General features: G+C 43.8%; 1 protein-coding gene across 1 annotated transcript in view; it reads right to left on the bottom strand.

Moving 5' to 3' along the window:
• The window catches only part of Ush2a (usherin), a 670,292-nt gene that overhangs the window by 275,279 nt on the left and 372,813 nt on the right, over positions 1-22,200 (bottom strand). The window contains exon 37 of the mRNA XM_032915475.1: positions 7,511-7,690. Within this exon, the coding sequence (XP_032771366.1) occupies positions 7,511-7,690 (180 nt within the window). The remainder of the gene's footprint in view (positions 1-7,510; positions 7,691-22,200) is intronic.

Raw genomic sequence — 22,200 nt, 5'->3', positions numbered from 1 at the left:
ATATATATATATATATATATATATTTGGGCATATATATATATATATCGAACACTGCCCCTGCCTCCCCAGCCCATAAATGTTTGATATTCTAGCAGAACTAAAAAGAAATACGAAAAGAGATTCCAGATTTTAGAAATAACTAAAAAAACTTTTAAAAATCACCCACATGTGAAAGGAACACAGACCTTCCCCTTCAAGGACTGAGTCATAAACGATTTATTTATTGTGTCTGTGTGTGTGGGCACATGCTGGCTGGTCGGAGGACAGTTTGCAGGAGTCGATTCTTTTTTGAGGTAGGGTCTCTCTTGTTGCTTCTGTTCCTGTACTGCATGTGCAAGCTAGTGCTCCAGGCTGGCTGGCCTGTGAGTTTCTGGCAGATTCTACACCCCCATCTTGCTAAGGTGGTCTGAGATGTAGATGTTCTCCTGCATCCTGCTTCTTACGTGGGTTCTAGGCTTGCTCTCCTCAGCTTGTCAGGCTGGGGAGGCTAAGTGCCTTCACCTGCTCAGCCGTCTCGCTGGCCCTGTGCTATACCCATTTTAAACACCATTTTATTGATCTAGATTTCTTGATATTTATAATAAAAGGAAAAGCCCATATTAGTTTTGCTGGTAAGAACAATCCTCTTATTTCCTACAAGGAAAAGTGCAATGAGCTGTGTTTTTAACATTTTGCGTGCCTAATCACCATTCATTTGACACAGAAAAGACATGGGCCGGAGAGATGACTCAGGAATTAAGAGGATGTACTGCTTTTGCAGAGGACCCTGGTTCTGTTCTGAGCACCCATGCAGCATTCAAAAGAAGCCATTACTTCTGTTCTACGGGATTTGTTACCTTCTTCTGATCTCTGTTGACACTAGACCTGCCATGCACGAGATACACATATACCCTTGCAAGTAAAACATGGATACACATAATAAATAAATAAATGAACCTAAAAAGATAAGAATAAAGGCAGGATAGACAGTACAAGTATTTTTATCTGTCTGATGCCCACATACATATCCTACATAGGACAGCAGAGCAGTGCAGGAATGGTCACTAACTGAAACACTGCCAAGAAACACAATTCTATCAGATGGGATTCTGTCGGGGTGGAATCTTCAGCCAGCCCAATCCATGGAGGTGGAAACTGGGGATGAGGTGCAGGTATGTGGGGCATTTGCCCATGGCATCCCCTCCAGCTAGTCGAAGACGCAGGCTTAGATCCATGTCTGTGCGACTCCACAGTCTATGATGTGGGCTCTAACCCTGTGGATTCCGCTCTGTCACATGTGTCAGGCGGTAAGGATGGGGAGGAGCTACAGAAAGACCCTTGAGGCGGATCCACCAGTAGCCACTTCCCGGACTTTCTTTTCTCTTTTCAAAGAACACATTTCAGACACAGTGGCTTCCCAAGCCTTATATATTTTTATGACTCTTCTGAGTTGTGATCCTCATCGGCTCAAAGGTTGGAATCACCAACTGTTTGTTGCCAGAGAAAACTGGATGGAGTTTAGAAGCACAGGGGGCCCTGAGTTCCTTCCATGCTTACATCGAAGCCGTGTGCATAAACGGAAGAAAGTGGTTCCTTCTGCAAAACCATGAAGCACTCATAAAAAAAAAAAATAGCCCGTCTGTAGCCCGTCAGTGTGAAGGGTGTCAGTAATCATTTTAAACTATGCCCTTTCATACCTCTCTGTCTCTTTCTGCCTTCTGAGTAGGTCTTTGATGTAACAAAGACAGTTTCAGACAAGATTCCAGTTCATCTGGCAAAAAAAAAAAAAAAAAAAAAAAGGCTGAAGTCTGGAGGCAAAACACAGTGTATTTAAAATTTATACACTCCATAATGCCTTTGTTCTGAACTTGAAGATCCCGAAAAACTTGGGCGCTCCTTTGTCCTCCTCCTCTACGCTCACCCGTTTCTTCGCTGCTTATTATCCAGCTGCTGTGGCTTCCACCATTTAACTACATGCAGAGTCATGGCTGACCCCTCCTGATCAATTGCCAATCCATACAGGTTTGACTGATAAAAGAGCCAATTAGATTTAAGCAAATTAAGGGACATCACCAATGTCAACCACTTATTAAACTGAACACCGAATCCCATGCATACAAAACACAGATGCACCGGGCCCCATTAAGCGCTGAATTCCTAACCCCATTAGTAACTCCAGACCTTGGTGGGGTAAAGGTCACAGGGAGGTTTCATATTTATGGATTAACATTTGGATTCCTTTTTTATTTTTTCAACTCTTTGCCTAGAACTCTTGAACCTGGACCATAATGCTATTCAAGAGCTTGGATTAAAGTGATCTTTCATTTCCTAGAGTATCTTAGCCCCAAGTGGGAGTATTATGTTTTAGAAATAATACAAAATGTAGTGACTGTAGGATTTTGGGATTCTGAGAGCATGGGAAGGTGGGGCTGTGTTCCATGGATGAAAAGCAAGATATACTTCATAAAGATCCTAAATACTAAAAATTAATGTTTTTTTTCTGTTTTTTTGGTTTTTTTGTTGTTTTTTTTGTTTTGTTTTGTTTTGTTTTTACGTACAAAGGCCATTTTAGGGATTGACACCATTAATCAACATACTTCGCTCTCAGTAGCAATCATTGTGTTCCATTCCTAAGTTTAGATAACATGGGTTCATCAGATTTCCCTTGCGTGTATGTGTGTGTCTCTGTTCATGTGTCTGCATGTGTGTGCGTGTACATGTGCAAGCCATAGGCTGACATAAGGCATCTTCCTTGATCATGTCCCTCCTTATGTCTAGAGATGGGGTCTCTCTCTGAACCTGGAGCCCTTGAACTCAGGCTAGGCTGTCCGGCAGCTCTGCTCCCCAGTGCTGGCTTTCTGAGTGTGAGGTCTCGTACCCGTTAACACATCGTTCTGGAGATTGGATCAGGTCCTCATGCTTGTGAAGCAAATGTTTGATCCACCAAATCGGCTCTCCAGCCTTGTATCTGTTATTTATGTGTTATCGTTCTCCTATCAGCAAGAGAGAGTAGGATACCAGCAGAAGAGATGTCTCAAAGTGTGTGTGTGAGTGTGTGTGTGTGTGTGTAAGTGTGTATGTGTGAGTGTGTGTGGGTGTGTATGTGTGAGTATGTGTGAGTGTGTGTGTGTGTGTATGTGTGTGTGTGAGTGTGTATGTGAGGGTGTGTGAGTGTTTGTGCGTGAGTGAGTGTGTGTGAGTGTGTGAGTGTATGTGTGAGTGTGTGAGTGTATGCGCGCGCGCGCCTGTGTGTGTGTGTGCGTGTGTGTGTGTGCGTGTGTGTGTGTGTGTGTCACACACAATGCTGGAAGTATCCAACAAGGGACATGAGATTCTTTGGACTTTGAGTTACAGGTAATTGTGAGTCACCCGACACACGTGCTGGGAACGAAACTCTGAAAGGGTCTCTGAAAGAGCGGTTTGCACTCATAAGTACGGAGCCATTTTTCCAGCCTGGCATTTAAAATTCTTCATACTGCATGCCCTTGTCTCCTTTGTCTAGATTCCTGCATAAGCTAAGGCGTATTCATCTTATACTCATTGGAGAAAATGTAACTGAGCTCATGAAATGTGGAGCTGTTTCCTACATTAATTCTCTGGTCAGACTGCAGCTAGATTTACATGGAGAGCTTTCTCCACTGGAGAACTGTGTGCAGAGGAGGTCACAGCTGTACACAGAGGAGGTTACAGTGTTGCACAGAGGAGGTCACAGGTGTACACAGAGGAGGTTACAGTGTTGCACAGAGGAGGTCACAGCTGTTTACAGAGGAGGTCACAGGTGTACACAGAGGAGGTCACAGCTGTGCACAGAGGAGGTCACAGGTGTGCACGTAGGAGGTCACAGGTATGCACACAGGAGGTCACAGGTGTGCACTCAGGAGGCCACAGGTATGCACACAGGAGATCACAGGTATGCACACAGGAGGTCACAGCTGTGCACAGAGGAGGTCACAGGTGTGCACTCAGGAGGTCACAGGTATGCACACAGGAGGTCACAACTGTGCACAGAGGAGGTCACAGCTTTGCAGATGACTATCACATAAAGGTCATCAGGTGGTGACTAGGTCTGTGAGAAACTGAGAAATGATAACCCAACAGCTTAATGGTTATTTAGCTATTTATCTAAGGGTGTGTATGCAGTACATGCCTATGTGTGTGCAGGTGCATATACATATACACAAGGGGATGCCACGTGTCCTTCATGGTCTCTGGCTGAATTTCTTTAGCCGTTCTGGTTAAACTGCCTGGTGGCAAATCATCTACAACAATCTTCTGGTCTTAACCCCCTACAGTTCTGGGGTGACAGACATTGAAAGCTACGGGGACTAGTCTGTGTGCTGGGGTTCTGAATTCAGCCCTTCATGAGGCATAATAAGCAGGTTCCCATGAGCCGTCTCCTCAGCCCCTTGTTAAGCTGACCTGACCAACTTATTCATGCTCTCACCAATTATTCATCACACACCTACCTCGTGCCAAGTCTGATTTAGGAACCGAAGATAAAAATGAACAGGGCCCAGTCCCTGCTATGTAGGATCTTATCAGCAAACCTGAGATGGTCAAATTAAACAGATGACTTCAATACACGTGAGTGTATTCTGTGCTGTGGACTGAATCTCAGACTAGGTCGGCAAGAGATAGCATACTGATGAACTGATGAAATAGGTGAATTTATTCATGTAGGCATGTGTGCTGTGTGGTATGTAGTGTGTGGGCTGAGTGGGCTGTGTGTGTGGTGTGTGGTGCATGTGCTGTATGTATATGGTGTATGATGTATGTGGTGTGTGGTATGTGTACGTATGTGGTATGTGTGCATGTGAGTGTGTGTGTGGTATGTGGTGCATATGGTGTGTGTATGTGGGTGTGTGTAGTGTGTGTGCATGTGTGTGTGTGTGTGCATGTGTGTGTGGTGTGTGTATATGTGTATGTATGCAGTGTATATGTGTGTATGTATGTGTGTGTATGTGTGTGTGTGTGTGTATGTGTGTGTATGTGTGTGTGTATGTGTGTGTATGTGTGTATGTATGTGTGTGTATGTGTGTGTGTGTGTGTGTGTGTGTATGTGTGTGTGTGTGTGTATGTGTGTGTGTGTGTGTGCATGTGAGTGTGTGGTATGTGTATATACATGTGTGGCATGTGCGTGTGGGGTGTGTGTGTATTTATGTGTGTATATGCATGTGTGATATGTGTGTATGTATGCTTTGAAAGTGTTTCTGTACCCAAGGGCTTCTGTGGAAACAAGAAGAGAACATTGGCATCTTGCTACAACCTTCTCCCCTTTAGTTCCCTGAGTTGGAACCGTTTTCTGAGCTTTGATCTCACTCTGTAGTACTAGGGTGAGAGGTCGGTTAGACAGAAGTACCTACTGTCTCCCGTTCGACATCCCAGGCACTGAGGTTTTCAGCATGCGGTCACGCCCAGCTTTTACACAGGAGCTGACTATTCAAACACAGTTCTGCACTAAGCACTCTCACGTGCTGAGCCACTCTTCCAGCCCTGCCCACCAGGTAATATTTAATAGGAAACATTACGTAAAGGAAAACCAGTGGCACTTCCCTTCCTTTCACCTGCTGAGCCATCCCACCTCCCCAGGTAATATTTGATGGCAAACACTAGGTAAAGGAAAACCATCCGCTTCCCTCCCAACCCCCAAACTTTCTATAATGGCGCCTTTCATGTATCTGAAAACAAACCATAGCTAAGGCTACTTTGTTTCAAACCTCACATTTCCCAGCATAGAAAGACCCTGGAAACTCAGTATCACCACAGGGTGGACCTGGGAGAGGAAAGCAAAGGCGGGGGTGGCTGGACTAGGCAAACACCACGAAAGCGAGGAGTACACAGCAGCACCTCTGCCAGTTGGCTCCCTCCTGCCTGCTGCTTCATTTCCTGCCCATTTCGGTATGAAGCTGGGCTCTCTGGAAGGCATGCAAGACTTCTTTAATAACTCTCGGCACTAATTTAATTCTACTTAAACACACATATTCTACCGAATGCCACATGCTTTTCAGCGGGACTTTTTATGTGTAAATCATGATAATCTGTTTTCAGCTCATTAAGTAAAAGGAAGCATGAACTAAAACCTATTTAATCAATGAGGTGTCACCTTTAAACTGCCACAAGGTCATAAAAGAGATCATTTCAAAGCAGTGAGTTTCCTAATTGTGATCAGCAACAATCTAACAACGACGGGAGAAAGGAAGTCCTGGTGGCGGCACAGACATGGCCAATGCTCCAAAGATGCTGCTTCCTCTTTGGGTGAAGGGTCACCTTCCACATCTTCCTCTGGGTACTTACTTTCAGTGGTTACACTGATCCCAGTTGCCCTAAACCAGTTAGGAGCCTCAGTTCCCAGTGGGCCTCAGCTCTGCCCCACCCCTCCTAAAGCAATGATGTATTAGTTCTCCTATTTCAGTTACATTGATCCTTTCGTTAACAGACACACCCTCGTGTGAGTACTGCGTGAGCAGCAAGCCTGTGCTGTTTTAACTGAGTTGTCATCACATACAGACAAGAACTTACCACACCACACAGGCCTAACTACGCCACGGACCATGGATAGAATCAGTGCCTTGGGAATTCAAACTACGTTGCCATAAACCGAGAATGATCTAAGTCAGAACGCATGCTGTAAAAGGGACACACAGCTGACCAAGCTTCTTCCGTGCCAGGAAGTTGGCTGCAGGGCAGACGAGATCTCCTTGGTCATTCTCCCGCTGCATTTTCTGAAAGCTCACATTCCCCAGCCTCAATTGGATGTCTCGTTACTTTGAACCTGCTTTCTGTTCAGGATCTATGAATACCGAACCGAGGCGGGAGATTTCATTTTAGCTCTCAGACCTCACAGGTAGTCAGGGCGTGGGATGGAGCTGACTGCACATCTAAGATCAATAAGTATGGCTGTTCCAAACTGCGCCAATTTTGGATAAAAATATTTAAAATAAACCTACTCAGAATGCATTGGATTTCACATAGGAAGGGGGTAGAGTAAATGCTGGGATGAAGTGTTTACGTTGTCTGTGAATGAGAGTCTGACTGTAATAGCCACTCCATGCCCCTTACAAGAAGACCTATATCTTTAAACTGACATTGTCAATATGTTCTAAAAGGGGTTGTACCTTTCCACAATTCTCCAATAGTAAGTACTGATGCTCCTGTCTCCTTCCTCATATGCTGTCAACATTGAGAAGGTTTAACAAAATCTCACAAGTTGAAGAAATGAGCAAACAAATAAAAATAAACAAAAAACAGAAAAATTTCCTAATGCTTCTAAGATATGGGCATCAGAGATAACCTGTGTATAAAGACACACACACACACACACACACACACACACACACACACAGTAAAAAAAAAAAGACTCATTAAAGTAATCAAAGAATATCAATAAAGAGTTTCCACAAAAGAAAACATCCTAAACATGGAAAACTACAGTTGAGCCTCTCCATTCTAAAATACAGAGTTCACTTGCTACTCAGTTCTTGGGACTCCTCTAGTTAAAATCAGAAAGCCAACAAAAGATTTCCCACTCACCGCTGGGAGGCATTTCAACAGAGACGCGGTCACTGAGCACGCTCCCTTGGCTATTGGAAGCATTCACTTGTACGGTGTAATTCGAGCAGGGAACCAGTCCGTCCACCAGCACCCAGAGCCGGTTTCCTTCGCTGCTGTGCATGGTTTTTCTGCCGCTGATAAGGGTGTAGTTGTCTCCTGCTGATTGAAGAGAAAATTGCACTTAATGGGTTATCTTCTGCAATTGCCTGAGTATTTTTTCAGGTTGGTTTCATGTTTTATGAGATGGCCACATATAAAACATTTATAAAGATATATTTTCACAGGTCTTTGCAAATGTGCAAAGGAAAGAATGCCTGCTGACCATTGGAGAGGCCCAGGGCTAGAACCCGTGCTTAGCTTTTTTAGTAATGTGTCTTCTCCCACGATACCTGATGTTTCTGAGCATCTAGCTTTTATCCGTGAGCTGGATTCTCACACAGTGCCACCATGAAAGTCAGCTGAGATCTTTCTTTCCTGCACCCAGCATAAAATATCTGCTCAAAACCACCTGTTATGTGGTATTCTTGGCCTTCTGAGCATAATGTGTATAATAGCACACAGCAAAGAAGCATTCTCTGTGTGCGGCTCATCAAAGTATGTAGTCTGGTTAACTGCCTGTGAACAAATCTACCCAGCTCTCTCACTACCATAAAAACACACGACAGATTGCTGCTGTTGTTTTGCTGTAATCCATACAATTCACACCCACAAGGCAAGTGTAATCCACACAATTCACACCCACAAGAGAAATATAATCCATACAATTCAAACCTGCAAGACAAGTGTAATCCACACAATTCACACCCGCAAGACAAATATAATCCATACAATTCACACCCGCAAGACAAGTGTAATCCACACAATTCACACACAAAAGACAAATATAATTCATATAATTCACACCCACAAGTGTAGTCCATACAATTCATACCCATAAAACAAGTGTAATCTATGCAGTTCACACCACAAGACAAATGAAATCCATATAATTCACACCACAAGACAAATAAAATTCATACAATTCACATCCAGAAGACAAGTGTAATTCAGACAATTCACACCCATGGGGGAAATATAATCCATACAATTCACACCCACAAGAGAAATATAATCCATACAATTCACACCCACAAGAGGAGTGCTGAACACTGGCATGTGCTTAAGATGTATGCACCTGGCATCCTGTCTCCTGAGTGACTATTAACTATGTGCTAATCATCAAAATCTACCGGTGTTCAATTAAGATCTAATGTTGTTCAATTGTGACCAACACAAATCTCCTGTCGTTTTATTTTTCTATCAGATAATATTTCAAATTCTAAGACTAACAGGAGTCTGAGATCTGGTTAGGGTGTGGCCATTTCACGAAACATTGGGGGGACAGGTAAGATTAAACACACACAAAATTATCCTTAAAGTTATTTATAAATATTTGCAATAATTTCCAGGTGAAGGAAGTAGCTGAAATTTTTACTGTGACAACATATGCACAGTTAGGTGTCTCTTTTGGCCACAAGAAATCCTGACTCTACACAATAATCTGTCATTTTGGTCTTGAAATTGGTACAACCAAAGGCACGGCTATTCCAGAGAGAATAATATTGTCTATGCACTAGAACACTGGGGAGTGTAGGTGCTATTTATTTTCAGTAAAGAAGTATTCTAAGTTTATGGAGGGATGCCAAGTCCCAGGTGGAAATAGGAGCTCTATCCTGCAGTACATGCCACGCCGTGACGACAGAGTTTTAAGTTTTAGGGGCTTCGCTCCAAGTGAGTGTCATTCTGATTGTGCCCTTTGAACCCTCTGGGCTTCTCTGTGACTTCATAGCCTGATTGAAGACCGCTGAGTGCCAACTGTATGCACTGAGACTTCGGTGCCCACAAGAGGACTCCTCAAAAGCATAAAGTGTGGCCCCCATACCGGAGAGGTCTGTTAACAGAGCATGCAGGTCCTGTCTGGTCGCTGTCCCGGGACAGTGACATGGCCAGCTCCAGGCCCCAGGGTGCCAAGCTCTCTGGAAGCATTTTTACTAATGGCTAAAACGAAGGCTTCTGTTGTCACAAGCTCAGCTGTAAAATTCCAGAAAGGTCACCTTGTCCTACTGAGACCCAGACAGATGCCCATCTGGCAAAGAAGTTGTATAATTTGCACATCATGTGAAAGGCTGAGAACGGCAAACACCGACACAATTCTACAATTATGCCACAAGAGCATAATTTTACCTATTTCTAACCAGGTGTGAACACGAGAGTCAGCATCTATGCTCAAAACACCGGAGAAAAAGTGTCCTCCTTGTGTTGGGTTTGTTTATTTGTGTTGGAAGCAATTTTTTTTTTGAGATGTAAAAGAGACCCTGTCAGAAGCTCTGAAAACGGCATGGCAGAGAGAAATATATTAAGTGCCACTTTCCTCTAAGTTTGCCATATAACAACATTAATACATGGTAATTATACAATTAGTTGTAACGTTAGTTTCTAGCTATAGAACAATGATTACTGAGTAATTATAAGAAGTATATAATTACTCAATAATTATGAGAAGGAAGCAATTATATAACCATTTTGCTCAGCTCAAAAAAAAAAAAAATCCGCACACGTGTATCTTCAGGAGCCGTGCAGACGAGTGAGTGTGATCTTCCCTCGTGCCTCCACTGGGGCATGGCTCAGCTCAGAAAACCCAGGGTGAAGGCCAGGATTTCCACTCTTCACGAAGCTCAAAAATCCTCCGTTCAAAACCCTGTGTGGATCGACATATTAAAGTACTACTTCATCCCGCCACCCACGCTCTCCTTTCTCCTTCACCTTCATGACTCTGGACTCCCAGATAAAGGCGCGCTTTCTCAAACAGCTCTGGGTTGCGCCTCGGGACTGAGCTGTGTGCCCGTACATGGGTTCCTCTGGGCCTGACGGTCTCAAGACCGGAGCCATTGAACCTGAGGTGATAAGCGGTTCATCACAGTCCTCCCTTCCTGTTGGCTCTGCCTCGGCCAGTGCTCTGTGGGAGTAATCGTGGGTGAGTGGGTCCCTGTAAGTTTCTGGGCTGGGAACCAGAGTTTGCCACACTCTGAATCCCAGTCATGATGATGTTTAGCAGAGCCTCTCCGATCCACACTGCTGTAACTTAACAGGAAGCACTGGACTGCAGGACTGTCGGGAGAGCCAAACTCTTTCCTGAATGGCTGTTTTTAGCCGTAATCCAGGGTTCATTCACACGGGAGTTACTTAGAGCTGTTTCATAAATATGCACACGCTTGGGTTCCACTCAAACCTACTGAGTGAGGAGATCAGTACAGGAAACAGAAATCACTGAATGATTCATCAACACGGTGAGATCTGAGAACCAACAGCTGAATTAGGTACTGTAGCTATGCTATTTTTAAAGATTTATTTTATTTGTATGACTGCATTACTTGTAGGTATGCCTATGTACCATGGGTGTGTCTGATGCCCATAAAGGTCAGAAGAAGGCATTGGATCCTGGAACTGGAGTTATAGGTAGTTGTGAACTACCAAATGGGTACTGGGAATTGAACCTAGGTCCTATATAAGAGCAGCCAGTGCTTTGAACTTCTGAGCCATTGCTCCAGCCCCAACAATTAGGCTAACCTTACAGTAACGATCACAGTTCATTTCCTCTGCTTCTAAAAGTAGCTGGACCACACGTGGTCTCCTAAGTAGAAAAGCTTTTGACTCTGGATGTAGGCTATAAAATGTTTATTCTGTTAGTAAATTAGCTATATAAAGAAAGAGTATAGTATATAAACATTTCACACACACACACACACACACACACACACACACACAGAGAGAGAGAGAGAGAGAGAGAGAGAGAGAGAGAGCTAATATGTAAACAAGACCTATCTTTGAAGGCTACAAAATCTAACACAACTGTTGTACGAGAAATATTAATGTATGCGCGAAAGAACTTCAAAGTGAGTTATCAGCTTGCACTGTGGTATCTATGACGACAGCGACTTCACGATTTCTGACTTAGTATTTTCTTCTCCTGTGTTTCTTCATTCATGGTGCAGGGACTGGAAACAGGTTTCTTATACCACAAGGAGGGAACAAAGTTTTATATGGATCTTAGAACTGACATCTTATTATTACTACTGTTGTATGTGTATGTGTGTTCTTGGTGCTGTTATATGCATGTATGTGCAAGGGGCAAGAGAGGTCACCAGTTTCCTCGCAGCTGGATTTGCAGGCAGTCCTAACTCCTCTAGGAGGGCACTGGGAACTGGATTCAGGTCCCCTGGAAGGGCAGTGCGCACTCTTGATCACTGACCATTTCTCAGCCCCCAAGTCACATCATTAAAGAAAAAAAAGTGTGGCTAGTAACTGTCTTTGTAACTAGTTCCTAGGGATGTGACACCCTTTTCTAATCTCCTGGGTTAGGTGAAGGTACAGACACAGTATACAGATATACATAGAGGCAAAATATTTATATACATAAAAATGAAAATCAATCAGTCTTTTAAGATAAATGGCTCTAGCTACTTCAGGATATTTCAGATTTTGAGGAATCCTTAGACGTATTAAATCATCTAGTTCTGTCTTTCTATTTTTATTTCAGAGAGGGGGAGGGAGGGAGAGAGGAGAGGAGGGGAGGAGGGAGAGAGAGAGAGAGAGAGAGAGAGAGAGAGAGAGAGAGGAGAGGAGGAGGGAGGAGGAGGAGGAGGAGGAGGAGGAGGAGGAGGAGACAGCTAAAATCTGTGTCACCAGGTTTAACAGCAGACCAACAGGTTCACCTGCTGCTCCTAGCATGGACCATTGATGTTTTCTAGGGAGAAAACTTCCATACTCTTATTTGTATAATAGCAGGATATTTTCTATGCAATTATTTTGTTAAGTGAGACCCAGTGTAAGTGGGTATTTTTGCACATCAGATTCAGGATGTAAAGACGGTTATTGTCCTGGGACACTGTCCTATGGGATTCTCTTGATTGAAATCATGTAAGTGGGTATCTTTTCTCATTCTCGTAATGTTCATTGTCACAAAAATTTTAATGCACCATATATTCCATAATTTTTTCCTCTGTGCAGTGCCGCTCTGACCTTTTCAATATTCTATAATTTGACTGGCTGGCCATTTCTGTTCTCTTCCTTTTTACAGCCTTATTAACTTGTAGGAAGGAGGTGAGGCGAACCACCAATCAGAGTCCATAATATTACAAAGGTCAGCGTGGCTGTGCCGTGCCCTCACGCACAGATACTGCACCGTGAGCGGCAGACATTAACATCCTGATATCTTATTCATGTGACAAAGACTGTAACAAGAACAGAAAACGGCACAACATGAATCCGTTCTCCAGAAAGAGATGATAATGAGAAATGACAGCGGACAAACCAAACTGAATCTTGTTACGTCGTGGTGATTTCACGTGTCTCACCCGGGGCCCCTCTGTTCCGTACCGGCCCTTGTCTGAATCCAATTAGACCTTAACGTAGGAAAGGTGTTAACTAATTTTCCTATTTCCAGCTACAAAAGCTGTATATTTTGGCCTATTGAGCTCTCGGTTTTAGAAGTGGTGTGCTCCATCCATCCCAATCCCTTAGCGCTCTGCCAATACCCAAGAGAAAAGGCATGGGAGGCCATAGCGCAGATCGTGCTGGCCAGGCTCACTGGCCAGCACCGGGACAGGTGCGCAGGGAGCTAAGACACTCTAGACAGCCATTACTAGCATTTAAGCTTTTGCTGCTTCGTCGTTTTTGAGACATTTTGAGATACTGTTTTGGATTATTGTACTCATCCAGTATATTTTCCAAGTCTCATAATTCTATAGGTCTTTGAGTAGAAGGGGGGTCTCAAAGGTGCTGGGGGTTCACTCTGTAACTTATCTGTGAACTCGGCAACTGCTGACCCAGAGAGAAGCATGTGACCACACTAAACGCTTACGGAAAACTACATACCTAGTCTGTTTTTCTCCCCATGTCTCTCACCTCACGTCTCTCCTTTATCCTCTTCCCCTCTCTCTCCCTTTCTTTGACTAAGTTTCATTTACTCCAGCTGGTCTTGAGTTTGGGATGTCACTGACAGTGGCCTTGAACTTGTGACCCTTGCACCTCTACACTGGTGGGATCACAGGCATGTAGTAGCATGCCTAGTTTACTCAGTGTTGGAGAAAGAATCCAGAGCTTCATGCACGCTAGGCAAGTGCTTGGCCGACCAGTCTGCACCTTTAGCGCATAGCTTTTAATTTTTGATATTATATTACAGTAATTAATAATTATTAATTATATACATCATTTCTCCATCCCCTTTCCTCCCCTAAACCCAAACCATACCACATAGGGCCCTCCCCATCTTTACCATGTAGTCACATTTGTCCAGACCTATAAACACAACATCTTCGTATTAAGAGTAGTATTTTATTTTGGAGACAGAAAGAAATAATCAGAGTGACCCCTACTGTGTTTAAAGTTATGCACTGAACTTAAATTACTTGTGAGTCTGAAAGAGAACATTTATGAGCCAAGAAGTTTAGTATTGCACTCAGTCATCTAATACTTGTCTAGATATGAAATTTATTTTGTTTTGTTTCATTACTTTTTTTTTATTTATTCACTTTGCATCCCATTCACCTCTCTCTTTCTTTTTGACTCGACATTTCAAAAGAAGAAAGAAGTTGTCTGGGAGTCACATAGTCCTCTAAGGACAGTGTCCATTTCTTACTGCTACTGTGACGAGTCTATGTAATTTTAATTAGTCGCCATTAGGTGAAAGGTCGTCTTCTTTGATTGCTCTTTAAGTCGGTCACTCTGCAGTGCAGACACTGGCACTACATGGAACAAACACACCCAGTATCTCATCAACACAACGGAGAAAGACACGTTTGGAGCAAGAATGGCAACGGTGTTCTGTTCCACGGTTCTGTTTTCCCAAGTGGACGTCATGTTAGTGACATCAGGCGTGAGCTGAAGCCAATGCTTTGGACATTTTCTGTGGTGTGTGGTGCTGTGAACCCAAAACCACCCTCAAAGCACAGCCTACTAAAAATGCATAGAGATTAAGAAAACGGGATCTGTTTTTGTCATCTATGCTCTGTAATCTGAAAAGTCAGCTTTATTGACATACTTCAATAGATTTCTCTCCATTTTGGCACAGCAAATTCCAAACGAGCGAATGAAAAAGTGCTTTGGGCCAATGAGTTCCAGTCACAGAGAGTGGTTTCCCGCTTCCCCACTGAACAGCGGGCACGTGCAGGGCTATTTTATCACCAGGAATGTTTCCTGGTAGAGTTCCTACACCGCCTTTCCACACACACCACAGGTGCCGAACCCTTTGCCCCACTGTGATCAATCGGAAAATCCTACTGCCATTATTGATCCCAGAGCACTGACCACCACCCAACTATAGTTTCACAACATGCTCAGAATTTAGACCTTACTGTGAGCGGTTATATGTGCTTGCGAAGCATCCTCAGTTTGAGAACAGCGACTGTCTGGGGAGGTAAGCATCAGGTGGGGATTGCATAGTTTTTCCCAAGGACTTCCAGCTGCTGTCCTTGAGGGTCATGCTGTTGGGGCTCCTATGCTTCTTGTGCCCTGTTGTCATGGACCAGGATTGCTACCAGCAGCAGCGCCGAGCTACCCATGCATAGCGTCTCACGCTATCTCTAAGCCTTGGCGTACCTTATTGGCTCCTCAGCTGAAGATCTCAGAAGGACAATCCAAATGCTGCTGGGCCAGAAGGCACATTTCTAGGTTCTGAAGATGCCCTCTCAGCACAGGGTGGCTGAATTTGGACCTAGCAGGCTGCCGGGACTGAGGGTCTTGGTTTATTGCTAGCACTGGGCTAAAGGCTGCTGTCACTGGCTGCTTGTTAGTGAGGCTTTGATTCTTTGTCTCCCTGTGGAAATCTGCTCAGTATGGCTTGGTCTCCCTAATACAACTGGGTCTCCCTAGTATGGCTGGGTTTCCTTAGAAAGGTCTCCCCCAGTATGGATGGGTCTCCCCCAGTATGGCCTCTTACCATGTCCAGGGAGATCATCTCCCAACAAGACATTTTCAAACTTATTGAGTGAGCTGCAGAGGTCATATCCCCACATCCTTTCTTAGAAAGGTTAGAAGCAAGTCACAGATTTTGACCACCATAAGAGGAAGGCTTTCCACAAAGCCATGAGCCCAGGAACTGGGGATTGCTGGTGCACCTTACAGACCGTACACACACTTTCTAAATGTGCAGATGCAAATTATCTTGCTGGAGAGAGTTGGAAATCAGTCATGAAGTCTGGAAAGTATATAGGGAGAAGAGTGATGAATTCAGTGTTGTCAAAAGTCACCCACATGGGAAGAAAACTGGAGGACAGAAATAACATCAGCAAAGCAGCTGAAGGCTCTGGTGGGACAGTTATGGGGAGGGAAGAAGATGGGGCGGGAGGGTTAGTCAGGTAAGGTGTCACATGTCTGTCATTCCAGTGTCTAGCTGGTTGAGGCAAAAGGACCATTGTGAGTTTGAGGTCAGCTTGGGTTATAAAGTGAGATACAGGGTGGCTGGGCTATCCAGGAAGACCCTATTGAAAAAAAGAAAGGAAGAAAAGGAGGGTTGGATAGGTGGGAAGAGAGAGGAGGGAGGGAAGGAGGGAGGGAGGGAGGGAGGGAGGGAGAACAATGGTCACTCTGGCCCCTAACTGGGAAAGCAGATAAGATGAGGTTCCTTCCACACTGAACAACACAATTGCTCACTGCTCACAGAGCAGGCATAGAATCTAAGGAAAATCCCGAGAACACAATTAGCCTTGCCTTTCAGAAGAGAGAGCAACCAAAGCATGTCAGAGGTGGGAAAGGCGTCAGAGCTAGCTGTCCTGTGGGTCTTCAGATTGGCTGAAAACACAAGGGTCCAGGAATGGCTCATGCATGGGAGGTTACAGAGCGGAAACATCCTCAGAACATTCACATCCTAGATGTGAACTAAATTCCACAGGGTTCTGTCTAACTCATTATTCTACAATCTCTACTTCCCTCTATCCTCCCAAGCCACAGATACACAGGGCTCTGAGAACATCCAAGGTTCACGTTGGTACAACACAAACTGAAAGCCAGAGGAGGCTGAGTTCCCAACATCAGAGCTGCCTGCACATTGAGCAAGAGGAACCCAAAGGAAGAAAGAGTGAGCTGGGTATTCATAGCACCAAAAAGGAACGCAGAAAATGTGAAACAACCATGTAGCTTGGGGTGGGATGGGAAGATATGAACCTTAAAAAGTTAAAGAAAGTATCATAGAGACACTCTGAAAATAGAAATAAAACAAACAAGCAAAGCCTTATTAAGTATTTAGTAAACAACATAGTTGAAATGAGTTAGATGCTAAAAACCACAAGGACAGAGTGATGGAAGTTTTCGTTGCAAGCACCAAGAGAAAGACTGAGACATGATAGCATGATTTTCAGTCAGCGGGACTCAAGTGGCCAGGAATATCATTGTGACCCAGGAGGAGTTTACTTTGCTTGATGGTTTGTGGTGACTGAAAGGCCAGGAGGGAAGGTCCAGGGCCTGTGGCCATTGCCTCATCAATCAGATGTTTCCACTCATGGAGTCCAAATCTTGATGGAGAGAATCAATGGTTAGGGTTGTTCTAGAAAGCTCTAAGATTGTTGAGGCTCCAGAAGCAGAGCTGTGATTCTCCGGGACCACCAAGTGGGTTCTGATCTCACGGGGGCTGCTCTAGTATCTGTTGTCTTGCATACAACCAGAGTGCATACAACCTGAGTGAGTGCATACAACTTGAGTGGATACAACCTGAGTGAGTGCATACAACCTGAGTGAGTGCATACAACCTGAGTGAGTGCATACAACCTGAGTGAGTGCATACAACCTGAGTGAGTGCATACAACCTGAGTGAGTGCATACAACCTGAGTGAGTGCATACAACCTGAGTGAGTGCATACAACCTGAGTGCATACAACCTGAATGAGTGCATACAACCTGAATGAGTGCATACAACCTGAGTGCATACAACCTGAGTGCATACAACCTGAGTGAGTGCATACAACCCTACCTTCTGTCCAACTTGCCCAGACACTAAATTTCCTGTTACAGTACTTCCTGTTCACAGACTGAATGTTTTCCTGTTTCCTGTTGACACACCACCCGTGACCTAAAGGTCAAGGAGGAAGTTCGCCATTTGTTAGCCTGTGTTATTTAGCAGGGGGATTTCCCCCTTTTTCTACATCAAATAAATTATAATAGCATTCATTCACTTCTGGGAAACAAAGTAAGGGAGAGATCAAAGGTCTAAGGATAGTACAGATCTCTTCAGATAAGAGAAAAAGGCCATGCTACCCTAGAGTAGTCACCACAAGTGGGAAGTGCAGAGCTGCTCTCGCCTTCGGATTGAAGAAAAGCAAAGGAGGAAACAAAATCCTGCCTTGTTATACGTATTTTTAAGGGAGCTATTAAGTGCTTTATCTAACCTGGGCAAGAAACTGGCCTAGGTATGAACCCGTAGCCACGATGGCCACTGTAATACAGTACCAAGAGTATATAAAGGTCATAAGATATAAATCTGTTTGTAAAGCAAAGAGAGTCTGCTATATAAATGTTGGCCTCTCGAGCAGCAACTTAATCAATTTTGTTCTGCAATTTAAAGTTGGGCTCTGTTTCTCTGTTCAGTCCCGCAGACAGTGTCTTCGTAGCCTGGGTAATTACAGAGGGAAAAGCAGCAGCTCGAATCCCTTCGGAGATGTTTAACTTCCCTTAGCTGTTTTCTCATTGTTAACCCAGAGAAGCTGGTGCAGTACGGTTCTAAAACAAGTGTATAAAGATACACAATGCCTCTGCCCCTGGACAGGCTTGTGTGCTTGCCTCACAGAGCCGTAAGAAGGCAGCTTGCTTCTACGAATGACTAGGCTCATGTTAAAAAGAACGGTTATTTTTAAAACTCCACCTCTCTTGAAGAAAACTATTGAGAGATCTCAGCAGTTTAATGAGGCAGCGAGATGTTCAGAGGCTGCCTCTTTCCGTCTCTACTCATGTGGGGGCTTCCTTTGCTGGTATACAGGGGTGATTATGATGATGCCAACAATTATCTGCTTTTTAAACACATCCATAACTCACAGATGCCAATAAGAATATGCAATTCTCCGGGGAGATGATCAGAAAGGAAATGACTGAAAAGCAGACCCGGGGAATCTCTAATCCATAGTCAAATATCTAGATTGATTGTGTCACTTGCACCTGTATTGATTTCAATTGGAGTTGCTCACCCAGGGGAAAAATAAAAATGTGGAATAAAACTGATTTATGAGAACAAAATAAATCCTTTTGTGAGCAGTAATGAATTGGTACTATTTAACCCTTTCAATCACCAACTGAAAAAGTCTATTTATTTTTTTCAAGAATGCTGAGCTAGCCAAAAGAAGTCGCATTAAGGTTCTACAAGCCACCACACTTGGCCACCACGCCAGGGAAGGCATGCCACTCCAAACTTGATGGAGGGCAGGGTTTGACATATGGCATACCTTTAGGTTTCCTGGGCCAGCTTCAACATGTCATCACGCTGATGGACTGGCAGGCCACCGGATTAGCGGATCGGTCAGTAAGAGTTTGTTGTGCTTATTTACGTGATTTACAAGGCAGTTGAGACAGGAGAGCGAAAGCCGGCAGTGCGTGGCACCAAACGCATCCAAGGTTTTAAAATTTAATGCAGATGTTCATTGGTTTACTTAAAACTTGGTAGGCGGCAGGTAGATTGAGGGCTTCCCCACGGATAAATAGGGTATTTGGGAGAGGTAGTACTCGGCATGACTTGGAGCAAGTATTTGACTTAGAGAATACCACTGTATCCTGGGAATTAAAAAGGATTTGGTTTGGAGAAAAACCCAATACAGTTGTTAATTTTGTCCCTTGAACGTGTTGATCAACTATGCATTCAATCAGGAAAAAAAAAAAAACTAACTAAAAACCTGTCCCCTGTGTTCCTTAATATCTCGGAGATAAAACATGGCCTACTGTGTGACTGACTTTTATCTTTTACTTTTGCCCCTGAGCCACACTCACGTGTGTGCTCTGAGATCTGCCTACACATTCTCACTCAGCGTAGGGCTGAAGCATTTCCCTAGACTTACAGGCACTGTTCAGCACTTTGCATTTAAAGGGCTTTTCTCATGGGAACCAGTTATTGGGGAGAGTGAGAGGGAGACTTTAAGGGATCCACTTAATCACAAGAAGATAATGAAGAGGAATTTTGAGTGGTTCTAAAACACTCCTACCACAATGAGAAATGGTCTTTGGCTCCTAAGTTCTTGGGTTTTAAGGTCTCAGAGCTAAAATCGGCCAGTATGTTTGTTAATAAAATGTTACTGATTCTCTTCTTCTCTCTTCTTCTCTCTCCTCTCCTCTTCTCTCCTCTTCTCTTCTCTTCTCTTCTCTTCTCTTCTCTTCTCTTCTCTTCTCTTCTCTCCTCTTCTCTTCTCTCCTCTCCTCTCCTCTCTCTCCTCTCCTCTCCTTTCCTCCCCTCCCCTCCCCTCTCTTCCCCTTCCCTCTCTTCCCCTCCCCTCTCTCTCCCTCTCCTCTCCTCCCCTCTCCCTCTTCTCTCCTCTCCTCTCCCCCTCTCTCCCCCTCCTCCCACCTTCCCATCCCCTTCCCATTCCCTTCCCTCCCCTCCCCTCCACTTCACTCTCCTCTCCTCTCCTCTCCTCTCCTCTCCTCTCCTCTCCTCTCTCTCCTCTCCTCCTTTCTGTCCTCTCTTCCCCTTTCTCTCCTCTGTCCTCTCTCTTCTGTCCTCTTCCTTCCCATCTCTTATCTTCTCTTCTCCTCCCTTCCCCTCCTCTTCTCCCTCTCCTCTCCTCTCCTGTCCTCTCCTCTTCTTTTCCATTCAGATAGTCCATTTTTACCACTGTGGAATGCCAAATTCAGCAATATATTAAAGGTTAGTAGATAACTCAGTGGGTAAAGTTCTCACAAACACAAAGACCTGCATTTGATCCCCAAACCCATGTGAACAAATCCAGGCATGGGTGGAAAGATGAGTCAAAGGATAAAGGCATGTATGTGCTTTCTGTCTCGAAGACTTGAGTTCAATCTCCACATGTAAACCGTGGCACACAGGCACTCATACAATACAATAAGAAAAGATAAAAATTAAAAAGCCAAAAATGGTGGCTCAAACCAAAGCTAGCAGATGCCTTAATAGGCAGCCAGAGAGAGACACTGTTCCTCAAAAGGCAAGTGTCTATCACTAGAGAATTGGTACCTGAGGTTCCCTTTGGATCCTAGATGTATATGCACATGTGTGTATCTGCACATATACATATGTCTGTACACACATAAATGCATGCACATGAATGTGCACATGTGCTTGTGTGTGTCTGTGTGTGTGTGTGTCCATCCGTGCCCTCATGAAGCGTATCAGAAACTAGGAAAAGAGGTTAAAATATCTACAGTCTGAAGACACACACATTGTTACCTTGTTAATATTTCGTTGTCTTTTGTCCTGTACCGGTCATATCTGTTTGCTACTGTTAAAGCTATTGGCACATTTGTAACTGATGCTTGCTGTTCTGCAGATGTGATACTGTATGTTATCTCAGTGATACCTATGCATTGGTACAACCTTAATCTTTCTATTGTTCATCATAATGCAAATCCATGGACATTCAGGGACATTTTCTACCCTGTTGGTACTAGCCTCTGCTTCACCCCTACAGTGCCCCAACTCGATTTTTATGACATACAATACTGGGGGCACACATTTACAAATATTTTTATGTGTCCATCTGACTTTTTGCTTTGAAAACAATTAGGAGAGTAGAATTCTAGTGGTCTCAGTCTACACAAATAGATATGAACTGTAATCTTCTCATACTGGATTTATTTTAATAATCTGAAATTAATTACCATGAACAAATAGTTGAGCGGATTCTTTGTTTGGGGTATATGTAAATTGTATGGGTTATATCTGCGGTGACAGACTTGAGCGAGAGGTCCTTTTATTCAAATGGCTGTTCACTCTGTGTTTGGGTGGTATCCAGCGGGCGCCACATAATGGAGTCACCCAGCGTGCATTTGTAAAGCACATTTTCTGTCTTCAGAGAGGTGGAAAAGTGGTTAATCCAGAGATTGATAAACATGCAAGGACTCTGGTGACAAGAATGGCGTGCTTCTAAAACACCGCTGTGACACCAATGACTCTGTTAACACTATAATAAAATAAGTGAACGCAAAAAGTAAAATATGTGAAGAAAACTACAATGAGAAATACGACTTCTTTATGTAGAAAATTACAAAACTTTACTGGAAGATATAAAATACTTAAATGAATGGAATGATGATACATTCCAGCAGGTGAGACATATCTAAAGATGTTAATTCCTCAACAATAAATTTATTAGGGAGAGAAGCCATTAAACAAACCTGTGGTATTTTGTTCAAGTTAATCTGACGTGCGGTCAGGCGAATATGCATATGAGAACCGAAATCTTCAATTACAGTGCATAATGAGCTGCAGGGTGAGAGAGAACTTAACTTAAAGATATGAAAGTGTTGAAAAGGTTTTAGCTGTTGGAACCAGCAAATTAATTGAGCACATGGGTGATCTGTCAGCCGGATATAGGGGGAAAACAAATATCTCAGAAGCCAGAAGCAGTGTAGCTGTGAAGCCCAATCTCTTATGTACTTAGCCAAGTCCAGCAACACATATGCTCCCGCTCTAGATGGGGAATGTGTTT

This window comes from Rattus rattus, chromosome 10 (assembly GCF_011064425.1).
Source record: "Rattus rattus isolate New Zealand chromosome 10, Rrattus_CSIRO_v1, whole genome shotgun sequence".
Lineage (NCBI taxonomy): Eukaryota > Metazoa > Chordata > Mammalia > Rodentia > Muridae > Rattus > Rattus rattus.
The sequence above is the reverse complement of the archived record's forward strand: the minus strand, read 5'-3'. Positions and strand labels throughout refer to the sequence as shown.